Below are 14,843 nucleotides of genomic sequence, written 5' to 3' on the forward strand. Positions count from 1 at the left end.
AGTTATCGCACCGTTTTATCATTTTTTTAATTTTTAAAAAAGTATTTCTATAACATACAAACAATTTTTTAGGTGTAAGTTTTGCTAGCAAGTTGGTGGCATAGCCTCAGTAACTTGATGGCCATCAGGCAGCTACAAGACCAGAACTGTGTGTCTTGTGCATGTGCCAAGCATTAGATGGAATTTTGAATGCCTTGTGCATGTCTCTTTCTTAGGAGCCAGCCCCAGAATTTGCTCAGGGCTAGATTTTCCTGGAAGGGTCAGTGTCTGAAGCAGCAGTGGAAATGGGTTACCAGGTGGGAAGGTCTTGCAGGAAGCCTGGGCACCTGGTCTGTCCCAGGGAACTAGGCAAAGCCTGGTGGAGGGGATGGGGCAAGAATGGGACATGTGATTTTAGTGTCATCAAAGAGTCTGTGTTTCTGAATTTGACACATTATCTATTAAGGAAAAATGCTTCCCTTTGTATTTGAATGAATATTTTCAGAATGTCCATCCTACTTCGTGTGGAAAGTGGATGAAGTCAGAGAGAGAAGGGCTCCATGACCTTTCAAAGAAAGTAACACTTATATTTTTCAATATGGAAAGTGTGTTATTTAAAAAGAAAGAAAAAAAAAAGCGCTGATCCTTCCCTCTGTGATTTTCATTAGCTTTTGAAGCCATAACATAAAAGTCATAAGCCACTGTAAAAAGAATCTTGTCCCTGTATCAAACATAATACTTTTTAAAGATTATCACATCTCTTGGAAAGTCCTAAAGACATCACTATTTAAATTTATTATTTTTCTTTTTAATTTGAAAGAGGAGAAATACTTTTTGCCAGAAATAAAACGTTAGCTCAAAACCTGCATGAATCTCAGGGACTCTTGTTCCATTTGAAGCTTCCAGCTTTGTTTCTCAGCATCCAGAGGAACACAAATTAAAGCTGCAGGTCTGAGCACTCCTGCTCCAGCACTGGGAGTGGTCAGACTGGAACTACCTTTTGTTCTTACTTCTGTTTAATAGGCAGAACAACAGGGCAGGCACATGCTGGGTGATCCCTTATTTCTGTATCCATAACCCCCCTCCTCCACCATAAACAAAAACCCACCAGTGGTGAATTTCTCATGGGTTGTTAACTTTGGAAAAAGTGCAAAAATACCTACTAAAGGCAGAGTGGATCATCATGGAATTTCCATTCCACTGGAATAGCAGTATTTCACCCTCCTTGCTCTGGCTTTAATGTATTCTATTGAAATGGCAAAATGAAACACTCTGATTTCATTGAAATGCAGCATATATGTAATCTTGCAGTTTCCTTGTGAGGAAGTTGACAAATTCTTCTATAATTCTTCAATTTTGTTTAGTTCAGCATTTCCCCAAGAGAGCATTTCCAGTGGGAAATTTTTAACACTAAGATGAAAGGCCTAGGCTGGTGTTCAAGGTAGGAAGCAGGATCATGGGCAGTCAGTCTGTTTGTCCAGAGCCAGCTGAAGCATCTCCGCAGGCCTGGAGGGTACTCAGTAGATGTGACCAGAAGCATCACTGAACACATACCCATCTTGTCCTATTTTTTCAAAATACTACCATTTAAAATGTAGGCTGTAAAGATGTTGAAAAATGAGCCTGTGAAGATGTTGAAAAGTGAGCTGAAAAATGAAAAATAAATGTGCTCAAGTGAAAACGTATGGCAGGTGGAAGTTATGTGCAAACTTCCTAATGAATTCTGAAAATATACTTGAATAATGAGAACTGCAAATGTTTCTAGCCTGGATGGCACATATTAAGGATAACTCCCATGTGCTCCATGATGTTTGCCAGATCTAAAAGCACAGTTATGCTGGTGAACTTCATTAATCATTCAATACCCTGAGCAAAAAAATGGGCAAGAGTGTTGGTAGCGTCAAGTCATTTTCTAAATCGTGCTTAACAGTTTCAAATGAGAGGTGAATGAACTGGCTGCAGTAACTAAAACACTAATTCTGAACCTGCATTCAGAGATTTGTGGATGATTGCTTATCACTATATTTCAATTTTAAATAAGTCTTTCTTTCCACATCTCACAAGCTGACGTCTCTGTGTAGGACTGAAAACAAAAGTGCCAAAATTAAATTCCTTTGTTTCTTCTGGCACAAACCAGACCAGGAATTACTGCAAGATTTCCAGGCTGCTATACCAGACCAGAGACACTGTTCCAAGTCGGCATAATTACAGGAACTCAACCTCCGACCCTTCCCCTTTTGCACAGCACCCCGCCTGCCACACAGGAGCACCTGCTCACCTCAATTCGGTTATAACGTGTCTTTCTGCTTTTTCCTTCAGAGCTTTGTCATCCGTGGTGGCTTTAGGAGCTAATATAATCTGCAACAAAATCCCAGGCCTGGCCCCTCGGCAGCGCGCGATCTGCCAGAGCCGCCCTGATGCCATCATCGTGATCGGGGAAGGGGCACAGATGGGAATCAATGAGTGCCAGTACCAGTTCCGGTACGGGAGGTGGAACTGCTCTGCTCTGGGAGAGAAAACAGTCTTTGGACAAGAGCTTCGAGTAGGTAAGGGTGTCTCTGTCCCTGCAGTGCTGTAGGGGTTTGTTTGGGATGGCTTTCTCTTACCTTTCCCGCAAAGGTTTATAACCCTCGGAGTTCAACAGCAGTGCTTCCAGAATAACTGTGTGTTTCCACTCAGTGAAAAGTCACTGGCAAGAGACATGGAGTCTCCAGTGATCTGTAGATGAAGTCACTCATATCTGTGCAAGTTCAGGCCCAGCAATGGCCTCAGCGCCTGCACAGCCATCCAAGGTCACAGCCCATGAAGAGTATTTCCAACATGTTGTCATGATAACTGTGGTGAATATCATGGCTGATCAAAATTTAACTAAAAGCAGCTCAGAAAAATCCCTCTGGATGGATAGTTCCAAACAGAAGACTGGGAAAGGGAGGGGGACAACTTCTGAAGGAGAGATACTCATAAGCAACAGTGATTCTTGCTCTCTTTGTACTGGAAACAGGTAACATTGTCAGTCCCCTCTTGATCCCATGCTTCAGCTGCAGGCCTGAAAAGACATGGGAACTGGGCATGAAAGATAGGTAAATCATGGAGGAGCAGTTAGCATCTTATCATACATGGTTAGGGGGTGTCAGCCGGTTAATTATTCTTTGTTCAGACTTCCCAGAAGCTTAAGCAATGGAAGAGTCCCAGATAATTGATGAAGTACTGTGCATACAACACTGGCCTTCCAATACGTGGCAATGATACATTTTAGTGTCGCTATCATACTGCAAAGAAAATACTGCAAGTGATTTGAGGCAGGAAACATAGTCAAAGAAAATAATACATGGCCTTGGCCTGACAAGCTGCTAGCTGGCAGAAGTTAAATCAATACCTTTTCATTTACCCTATGTCTGGTGTTATTTCACAGGGGAGATTATGTAAATTTTTTTCCAGGAGTGAGGTCACTATTTTCCTCATCATCCAGCAGTGTATCCTTAACTTATTCCTGACCTTTTCTCTCTCCCCCAAGGGCTGCCCACTCTCCTGTCTGTTGCTCTGGGTTGGGATAACATGTTGTACTGTGTGGCTCTCTCAAGGGCACTCAAAGTGATACCATCCAGCTTCTCAGTGGGGTTGTACCCTATTCTTCTTGTATCCCATTTTTCTTTGGGTGATATCTCTTACATTCAATGGTTTGGGTGAGTCTTGTGCTTCCAATACAGCTGAGTGTGGTCAAACATAAGGTCTCATTAAAACTGTATGAAAAAAGGCATAACATTTAATTTCATCTGTGCAAAGAGGTGTTGACTCACATGGTGCTTTGGTTGTTAGTGGTGGTCAAGATGTCAGGGTTTTTTTCTGACACCCTTGTGAAATGAATGCCCAAAACTGAAGTATGTTTGGGTCAACAAGGGAACTGAATATTTTTTGAAAGAACATCAAATCTGAGAGTCTGGCTGAGGTCTGGGTGCATTAAGGACACAGTGGTTCAGCTGTAAAGTGTTGTAAGGGAATAAATCCTTTGGCATTGGGCAATTGACTTATGTTTGCAGAGGGTCTGTCATATTCTGTGAGCTTTACATTACATTCTCAAGGCATCATATTCAAGGATTAACCTAACTTTTTACTTCCACCTTCAAATTTAAATGAGCCAGAAAATATCTAGTGACTTGTCTTGACTATTAGAAGCATGGTCTGGTCCTCCTTGGCTGGTATTATGGTTGTTTCATTTTGGTTGGTAACCAGAATTGCATTGCTGTCAGAAAATATACATCTGCCAAGCATTCTGTGCTTCTTCATGCTCTGTTTTCATCTGCCAAAGCTTGCAGGCAAGCCCTGACCTTAGATAAGTGAGTTGTCTCACCTTCTGTGAGATCCCTTATGGCCTGAGAAGGGCCACACTGGAGGGTTGTACCAGAGTGGGTGTCATCTCAAAGCTTTCCAGTGAAAAGGCTTCCACCACTTCTGCTCTCCTCTTCAAGCTCAGGATCTTGTGCTGCCTCAACATCTTCACCACTGTGCTCGTGGGTAGCAATCCTCTTCACCAGAGACTCCTTTCATCCTCCAAAACTTTGCAAGTGAGGGCAGTTCAAATGCCTAAAGAGGACAAGTCGTAGTTTTGCTTTCAGTCTCAATGTTTCTATGCAAAGTAAAAGAGCTACAAGGAACAGAAATTATTTGTCATTAGGATGGACCAGCTATCAGGCTGGTCAGACTATACAAAGTTGGAAAAAACCAGGGTTTTCTTGAGCCACTCTTCAAGCCATATTTGCCAAAATGTTTGTCAGATTCTTGACCTGTTCACTGAACCTGGGTGGTTCCTTGCAAGTCTGAAATGACTGAAGTGGAATTTGGTGGGTTCTTTTATGGGTTAACCCAAACACAGATGAAACTTGGCTGTTGCAGCTGAGTTCTGCTCTGACATTTGTTGGGTGTGAAACCACACAGACTCTAGCAGTTGCAGAAGGTTTACATGACCCCTTCCAGCCGAGCCAGATGAGTTCCATGCAGGTCTGTAAAGGATCCCATAATCCACAAGTCTTTATTTCTTTTATTAGTGGGGTAGCACCCAGAGATGATGAGGTCAGTACCTAGGAAAAGGATAGAGTTTAGGAAGTAGTGCTATTACACTAGCAAGGGGGAAAAAGGTAAAAAATGGACAAAGAATTAAAAAACCCAACTACTTAAAAGTACAAATATTCACATGTGTAACAAAACACACCCATGTCTGACACAGAAACACTAAACCAGCCATTTGGCTCTTCCTGAACACACTGGAGAAAGGACTGAAACTAAAAAAAGACAAGCATGTTTTTCACTTCACCCCAAAGGAAAGCTTTGTCCCAGAACCCCTTGGGGAGATGAACACTGAAGGTGAGTTATTCAGGTCTCAGGTAGGGAGGGAAAGTAAGCAGTGATAACATATTAAACTCTTGGGGCATGGGAAGGAGAGGACCTACTCTTTAGCCACTGACCAAGACTCTACCACCACACTGACAAGTACAGATTTATGGTTATTCTAACTTGTATTTTGATGCAACACTCCTCCTTCAAAACTCAGAGCAAACACTCACCCAACGTGAGGTTTTCTCCAGCAGATGTACATCTCTTTCTACCATCACCTCTTGGGTGCCTTTGTGTTCTAACTGTGCATGTCTTCCACCCACCACCAAGCCAGAAGACATGACACAGGGACACATGTCCCTCCTGGTGATTTCTAGGGATCCTGCTGTGCCAGGAGAAGTCCTCAGTTCATTAGATAAACTCTAAGATGGATCAGTGAGGAGTTATTTATTCACAGAGGTACTTCAGTGAATGAGGGCTGTACCACCAATACAGTACATGGAATCTATATTTAAAAACAATTGAAATAGTCCAGAGGATGGAATAAGAGTTGTAGAAATCGTTCATGTTGGTGTGAAAGATTTATAACAGCCAGACATAAAAGTGACAGAGAAATCTAAATTACTATCATGAACAAAGGCTGTAGCATGGGATGAAATTGCCAAGCATTGTGTATGCATAGCTTATTTTGATATATTTATAGCTGGGAACTCTTCCATAGTCATGCCACCCCCAAAGAAAGTCAGTCCTGCTCTTGCTTTACTCATGCTGTCCTTGTACATTTTTGTATTTGTCACCTTCCTGCATTCATCCCTAGTTTTCAGACCAGCTTCTCACATACTCTTCTGTACTCTCCACTCATTCTTCTTGCTTTAGCCTCTTTAAAGATTGCCTCTAAACAATTGAATTCAAAAATTAAAAATTAAATATTTTTATTCTAATTAAAAATAATTATACATCAAATGTTGTTAGTGATAATCACTGTTGAAAGATAATTGCCCTTCTAACATTTTGAAAGCAAGGACCCTGATCTGGAAGAGTGAAGCCTCTGGTCCTGTCAGGTTATTGATACAAAAGAGCTCCAGCACTAGGTCTCTATTCCCCCAAATGATGGGCAGAGCAATTTGTCCCCTACATGCCTCTGAAAGCTGCAGATCATTAATAGCATTGAAAGCAAAGAACTCCCCCCAGAAAAGTCAGCAGTGCAGGCTCTGCAGTAGGAAGTCTGAATCAATAACAGAAATGAAACCTACTGTTGTTCTTTGACAGTGGATTATTCTGGCTAATCATTTGTGCATTGACCCTTTCCACTGGAATCCTTTAAACTGAAGTGCTTGTGAACAGGCAGCTCTTACCAGTGCTAAATCCAGGGCAAAACAGAGCTGTTCTGGTGTTTTGGAACATATATCTGTCAAGATATCCAAAGTGATCTGTACCTGTCTCCTTTGTCAAACTCATGATGTGGAAAATGAGCAATGATTTAGCAATATTTGGCTGTGTCACTGGTGCAGTGATTTGGAAAATCATTAAATTGGACACCTGACAGGGAAATATTAACAAGCAGGCCAAACAAAGGGAGTTCTGAAGTTGTTTTTTTTTTTGGTTCGGGGATTTGTTTGTTTGTTTGTTTGTTTGTTTTTTAAATTTAATGTCTTACCCTTAGTTTTGATCTGTAGTTTTCTGGTGCGTTGAAAGGATGCCTCTGAAGGGAAGTTACAGCTCTGCTTCCCAGGGGAGGTTGAGGAGAAGAACACCTTAAGAAGTTTCCTGTCTCTTCCCATTCATTTAACTTTTGATCCACTCTCCAGGCAGAAAGGGGGAAGGATAGGAGAAACAAAAACCCCACAGTTTAAGCAACAAACAAAATCTGTGCATGGATTTTATTAACTGCCAGGTGAAGGAGACTTTTGTCAAACACAATCAGAACATAAAGTTAATTTCACAGCTCTCTACAAGCATGCACTTGTGCATGTGCACACGTAAACCGGGAAGAGGATGGATAATTCCAAACAGAAGACTGGGAAAGGGAGGGGGACAACATCTGAAGGAGAGATACTCATAAACAACAGAGATTCTTGCTCTCTTTGTACTGGAAACAGGTAACATTGTCAGTCCCCTCTTGATCCCATGTTTCAGCTGCAGGCCTGAGAAGACATGGGAACAGGGCATGGAAGATATCTAAGTGATGGAGTCATGGAGGAGCAGTTGGCATCTTATCATACATGCTGAGGGGGTGTCAGCCAGTAAATTATTCTTTGTTCAGGCCATATATAGGCTAAATTAAATTTGGATTCCACATATGAATCCAGTCATTTTTATTCTGGGCTACAATGATGGTTTAACCGAGATGCCAAATGTTCATAAAAACTTCCTACCAAAAATGGGAGGAGTAGAGAGGTTCATTATTCTCCAAAAATGGATATTTGGGTCCAAGCAGATGGATTAATCTAGCACAGTAGTGTCTAGTGTGGTATGAGTTGGCCAGCTTGGGAAGCTTGGCTTTCAGTGTGAGCAGAAAACTTGGGACACATGAAGATAGGCGGCATTCTTAGGAATGCTTTACAACCATAGCTGTGCTTTAATGCTATCAGCAAGTCAATAAAGGGAACCATAAATGAATCCAGACAGTTTGCTCAAGTAAGTACATTGCTAGCTCACTTTTTGCCTTTATTTTCTCCTGCCAATTCTTTCTCTGCTACTTTATGTTCTCATTTTCAATTTTTTAAATAGATTTATGTTGTTTGTTATATGTTTGTTAAGGCTTCGTAATATTCATATATCAGGTTGACTGTATGTTTATTATTCTAACATCTGCGTATTTATTATGGGAAAATCTATCTTTACGAACTTGCACTATATCCAATAAAAACAATATGGGGGAAAAAGAGGAATTGTACAGCTGGAAACAATTTGGAGGGGGAAAATGAGTTGGAATTAGATTATTTTAAATATGATACAGAGCAGGGTACACACTTCACCGACGGAAAGGCAGTAATTATCTTTGTCATAGCAGTAGGTGCTATGATTGGTTTAGGCATTTGTCAGCTATTGGAACCTCAATTGCACAGTGGCTTTTGGACCTAAAGTGGAAAAATTTGGGGTTTTTTGTTGTTGTCTTATAGCACAGGCCCAGACAACAATGTTCTTTGAGCATTCAAGCAACAGAGCAGAAATCTGTTTTCAGTAATTTGAACTGGATTTCTCTGTTGGTGCTAGGATGTAGTAAAGCCCTTCCAGTGTGAGGGGTGGCTTCTGAGGGCATGGCATCAGCTTTCAGCTCCTAGTGCAGCAGGCTGTCTGGGATTCCAGGAGAGAGGTGCACAGGATGCATTCAATAGGCTGCAGTCTGTGCTGAGGATGTGTGCAGCTCCAGAAGATGATGTAGGACCAAAACAAATTCTGTCTTTATTGCTCATGTAGCCAACTTGGGGTGACTGCTGGTGTCCATTTCCCAAGATGCCACGTGGAGTCATTGCATTTGCCTGTTTGATTTAGTTAAACTATGAATACCATGGCAAATTTAATGATCTGCGGCTTAAGCAAGCATAACTCTTAATAGAAGCATAGTGGTGCACAATAAGTTGTATATTTCTTGGTTATTTGGAGAGGGAGAGTATTCTCATTATTAGCCTGAATGAAAAAAAAAAGGGTAAGTGGCTGGCAGGTAGAGACAGGCAGTAAAGAGATAAAACCCTCAAAATCTGTGGAATTCCTCTGCATGTTCATTTTGCAAGAAAGACTTACTACCCTGCAAACAGTCTCTGCAAAGCCTCCCCTCAAAATGTCCCAAACAGCACTTTTATTTTCACAAGTGCCATGTTGTTGCTGGAAGGAGAAACTAAAATATCTTTAACTTTAAGGAGGTCCAATTGATTTGTTCTCACTTATTAGCTCTATATTACTGCTATTATATAGTATTATATATTCCTTATATTAGAAGGATTCTGGTGTGTCAGGGACTGTCCCACAAGTTGCCTTACAGAGGTAGAAAGGTAGAAAGGCCATGCTGGAGCTGAGCTGCTCCACACAAAGCCCTGTGTGCTGGTCTGAGTTATTCTACAGGCAGTGAGAAAAGTCCTCGAAGGCAGCCTGTCTTAGCAGAACAGTTTCCTCAGTGCACTTCATCTCAGCTGAAAGCTGAGCACTGGGGAAAAGGGGTGATAATGCAGCAATAACAAGGCAAAGTATGTGAGAGGGCATTTCAGTTTGCATTATCATCTTTGGGGGAAACTGAGGAGTTGGTTAAACCGTTCATGCTTTCTTACTGTTGAATGTTGGATAAGCTTTTCACTATCACAAGTAACAAGGTAAGGCAGTAACCCAAACCAGAATAAGAAAATAAACCCTCCCAGCTGGTGGTAGCCGAGGTTGTGAAGGAGCAGTAAAAAGGTTATGAAACCCTTAAGGTGCTAAGAATTTGTACTTTTTAAACTGAGGAGACAGGTTATTGTGGGAGTGGTAGGTTCAGACTCTTAATGTCTGTCACTTGGATGTTTTTAGAAAAAGGAAAATTATCTTTTTATTCTAAGAAAGTACTGTTGTTTTAAAGAAATATCCTATTTTGACAGGATGGAGGATTCCCAGCTTGGTGAATCAATTTGAACATTTGTGGGTGATAATTTCTCTGTGTTTTAAAAATTTCTTAGATGTCAGAACCTCAAAATGATTCAGGGAGGCCTTAGTAATGTTTTCAAAATACATTGTAAATCATAGGATAAAAGACAAACATAAATGGACGGTACCATTTGTAAATTGAGTTGGCTGAAATAAACTTTGTTTTACTTTACTAGAAAAACTGTCAGTTGGCCACACTAATTTTATAATCTATATTTCTTTGTCTCCCTATTAAAAAAATAAAAGCATATATAGTCTACAGCATATAATAATTTCCAGCCATGAACAGACAGATGTTTATATATCTCAATTTATCTTCTCCACTTCCTTGTCTTTTTGTAAGGTTTTACTGTGTAGTTCAAGTATGGCTCAATTGTATTTTCTTCTTCCCTCAAGGGTCCTGTGTGTGAAGAATAGTATAAATCCTCTTAAATTAAAATGTTGTTGTTGCCATTTAAATATTTACCTATTTGGCAGCAGACTTTCTTTAAAGGCAGATATCCTCATTCCAAACACAGCACTAGTATGGTAATACAATTACTTGGTGAACTGTGTGTGGCTTGCATCTGGATGGGGAATGGTGGTTACTGATCTGAATGAAATCTGGAATTTCCATTCGAAGGAAAGGGCTTTTGTTTCATTCTGTTTCATATAAAACTGAAGATTTTCTTGGAACAGGTGCTTTTCTGTAGACATTTTCAAATTTAAATACACTCACATACCTGAGTGTGAGTAATTTCATTTTTGTTTTCAGAGCACTTGATTTTAAATTTGTTCCATGCATTGACATAAATTAATGCCAAGAACCGTAACTTGGGAGACTCAGGTCTCTGGATCTCCTGAACTCTGCTCTCACATGCTTCCATGAGTATTCTGGGATGTAAGGGCCCATTACACTGCACAGCTTGGTAGGAAACATCATATAGAACAACACATTTTCTTCCTGTGACCCTAAACCTCAGATCTCCTGAAAAACCAATGGACTGACATGGGAGTGGGGTTTAACACATCATTTCCATGGTTCAGAACTAAATGGACCTTTTTATTGTATGGAATTGCTCCATTTAAGTGTCAGTATGGAAAATAAACATTTTTTGGGGGAGAGGGGTGGGTACTCATAAGTTTTGGCATTTGATCATCCTGCTTGGGTGTAGTGGAAAGGGGGCAGGAGCACATGATGGGGCCTTGGGTCTGTGATGATCATTTCCTGCTCAGCACAAGAATCCTCCTTTTCTCTTTTAGCTTTGTCTGTAGCTATTCAGGGTAACATTTTCCATATTGCTTTCTGGTTTCCCTTGGGATGAGTCAGTCAGAGGTCCTGTGGAAAAGATAGTGTACAAATTCTAGGCTATGGTGTAGTTGAATTCTGTACCAAAGTTTGGACACAGGGCTGACTTCACATAACAGCTTTAAGCTTGGCATTTCCTTACTTCCAAGTGCCTCCAAGGAGCACTAATGTTCATTTAGTGCCATTTTTTAATATTTTTATTGCTGAGTATAAATGTTCCATAGCATGCTGACTCATTAGTTACTTCAGCATCCCAGTCCTCTTGGTCAATGACTTAGAATGCAATGCATGCTTAAGCCAGGAAGGCAAATGACATTAAAAGTCAAATAAAGTGGGGCTGGGCTCCATCCAAAAGGACAGAGGCCAAGTCCTTGTCCTATTGCTGTCAGTAGAAATTTTGCCACTGGTTTCACCAGAACTAAAAAGTCTCCTGGCTTTTGGTTATGAGCAGAATTTGGAAGTGAAGCTGAATTTCATAGAAGGATTCAGCTAAACCCCAATTAGTTAAATGACAATCAACCATACAACATTTGACTTTTTAAGTACAGAGCAACTTTGCAAACAGGCAGGTGCTGCCAAGCCTTGCCACTGCAGGGGAAGTTCTTTATGGAGGGTGACAGGGAGTGCAGGACAGCACCTGCTGGTGTGTGATGCCTTAATAACTTAGGGTTCCAATGACTTTGGAGATTCCTTGAGCTTTACTACTGTGGTTAAGTGTGTTGTCAAAACCTCTTCCCTAGAATTACAGATGATAGGTTTGGTCATCTAGCCCAACCTCTACACCAAGCAGGACAGGCTAAACATAACATTAGGCTTCAGAGTTACATGTGTAGCAGCATCCCTCCCTTTCCTCCTCTGTTCTTAGGGATAGGTTCTGTTTGGTAAACAATCTGTTTCTAAATTGAAAACTTGAAATGCAGAGAGAGGCATGTACAAACATTACAAAAAACACTGAGTTTGTTATCTGCACATTTTGGTTTGCAAACAAATATTTTAGCATTCAGGATTAGACCACTGATCCATGCAGTTTGCCATCGTGCCTCCAGTCACGAGCAATTTCTCTTCCTAACAAAGTGGCTGGTGTATTGCAAAATATTACATCTGACAAATACCTCATTTTCTAATTGACAAAATTTCCTTCGTGTGTATCATGCCTGACCTTTTAGCATTGGATTAAATTGTGCATGACTGTAGTTTATTTCTTACTGATGTTCATACTGTGAAGAATAATATTATTGTTACTGATAGAAGAGGAAAATTGAAAAAAGAAATCAAGCAAGCAAGCAAGAGAACTCTATAATCTGTTATTTGGAGACTTGAAAAAGTGAATCAAGCATTCTAAGGTAGTCATTCTCAATATTCAAACTGGGAACTGACTCCAGCAGTGCTTTTTTTACCCAATACATGCTTAACTTTAAACCTTCCATTGTAAGTGCTATTAAAGAGGCTTTGAAAGCCTCTTTTTAAAGGCAGAACGAAGTAGTTTGCAGAATACAAAAGTCATAGTAAAATCCAGCATGCAAGAACAAGCCGAGGATGGGTCCTTCTGCCCACCCCAGATCCACTTGGCGTGGATCTAGGGGACTGCTTTTAGCCACAAGTGTAGTTTGCTGCTATCTACAATGCTCTCTCCACTGCAGAGGTTCAAGAAGTTCACATCCCTATTCTGGGATTGTGTGAGAAGGGTGACTCCTAAGACTTAGCTGCTGTTAGCTAAATGGGCTTGAATTACTGAGGTGTCTTTTTGGTTTGCTCTCACCCCAGAAGCTCCCTGGTGCACTGGGAGAAGGCTCTGCTCTCTCTAGATGGGAGCTCAACAGACACGCATGGAACTGCTGTAGACTTTACAGCTTTATTCACAGTTCACTCATTTCTTCACCAAAATGTGGAACCTGATATTCTGTCTGATTCAGCCTCCAGCCACCTTGTTCAGAAGAGATCTCCATTTTAAGTCCCATCAGATATCATCAGTGCAACCTCGCAGTTCCTGAGGGGAATGGCACAAGAGGTTCAAGTGGTTTCTCTCTGCTGCTGAATTAAAGGGTTTCAGACAACAAAGGCAGAAAAATGAGGAGCCCCTTCCTCACTTCTTTTCTTTGGCCCAGTTTCACATCACACAGCTCCAGGCATTTGCTTGAGATGTCTGAGATAGGAACCTAGTCAGGCTGTTTTCCTTGTATGGTCAAAGAACAGGGAGAAACACTTCCAGAGGGTGATTTGCATCTTAATTTGACTGCACAATGGTCCCTGTTGCCTATCCTGGGAGTTTAGACTCTCTTAATACCTAAATTCTAGTTGTGTTTGAAATTTTTCCATCTCTATGTATATTGTTCCTCAGGGGAGCATTTGGTCCTCTCATAAAGCCCTACCTGCTTCCCCACATGGCAGACATGGAAACTTGATCCCTATTTAAAGTCCTACCAATTCTTAGTACTCAATCACCAGTAGTACCTGCAAAAGTTGTCGTAGCTGAGGACTTTTAGACAGATAGTGGCAATAACCAAAAATAAATGCTGCAACCACAGGTGTAGCTCCACCGCTGCTCTTTGGAAATTTAAGAATTGGGAGTCCAAAATTACCACCAGATGGTGCACCTATTTAGCAAGTGACAGAGACATGTTCCACAAAAAAATGGAAGCCACAGCCTCCAGCAACCCACAAGGTAGCTTCCCCTGCTCTTTATTCTCAGTTGTGATATAAATTGAATGTGTTTGAAACATGGACCTGCAGGTCATACTATCCCGTTACACTTAATAATATGGAGTGTGTTTTCAATCTGTGTAATGGAAGCCTTTCAACTCTCTGGCTAGGGACGTGAGGAAGTGGGAAAGAGTGAAGCAGACCTATAAATGCATGTGGAGGGAGAGGGAAAGAAAAAGGGATGGGCCAGAAGCAGGAAAAATCAGTAATGGTGAAGGGCAATGACAGGATCCAAAATCCAAGTGGCCAGCACAGAGCACTGGTGCATTCCTGCTTTAAGTTGAGGCAGTTCTGGCTATCAATGGTGAGCACCTGACAGTGCATTTTTGAAGGATAATCTTGATGTCTATATTTTGGAAACTTGCTAATGCCAGTATCCCCGGCAGAACCAGAGAGGGTATTTCATTAAGGGCCTAATAAAGGTGGTGAACTTTCCTAAACAGTCAGGTGGGTTTTATTCTCTGACTGCTTCTCATTCTTAAGCATTTGGGTCCTCCATACTCAGAGCAGGATTAGCACAAATTGACAAGCATATATTTTCTGCCATATCTGTCAAAATACCACGATTCTTTCAACCATCAATACATTATCATGTGTAGCACATGAGCTGGTGTCAATTTCCACTCTATTTCTTGCTTTAAAGAAAATTCCAAAGTAATAACTAGGTTCCTGGCAATCCTGTTTCATGAGCCTCACAAAACTTATGCTGAAAAAAAATATTGTGTCTCAGTCCTTTGCTTTGGTGGGTCTTTTACTGCTTTCTGTTGTTATGGTGTCTTTAAAATTATGCTGTAAATAGAATTTAGTCTATTGCTAAGAATGATTAATTAGATTGTTCTTTTAGTTACAATTTCACCAGTGAAAATGAACTGAAAATTTCCTGAGTGAAAACATTGGAATATTCTTTAACTCAAGCAGTATTCACGTGAAATGG

The 14,843-nt window shown here is 40.8% G+C and overlaps 1 protein-coding gene across 1 annotated transcript in view; it reads left to right on the forward strand.

The window, feature by feature from the left end:
* Nucleotides 1-2,284: 2,284 nt before the first annotated feature.
* The window catches only part of WNT7B (Wnt family member 7B), a 40,668-nt gene continuing 28,109 nt past the window's right edge, over nucleotides 2,285-14,843 (forward strand). The window contains exon 1 of the mRNA XM_036401729.1: nucleotides 2,285-2,525. Coding sequence (XP_036257622.1) covers nucleotides 2,429-2,525 — 97 coding nt within the window. The 5' untranslated portion in view covers nucleotides 2,285-2,428. The remainder of the gene's footprint in view (nucleotides 2,526-14,843) is intronic.

The sequence above is a fragment of the Molothrus ater genome, chromosome 5 (genome assembly GCF_012460135.2).
Source record: "Molothrus ater isolate BHLD 08-10-18 breed brown headed cowbird chromosome 5, BPBGC_Mater_1.1, whole genome shotgun sequence".
NCBI lineage: Eukaryota > Metazoa > Chordata > Aves > Passeriformes > Icteridae > Molothrus > Molothrus ater.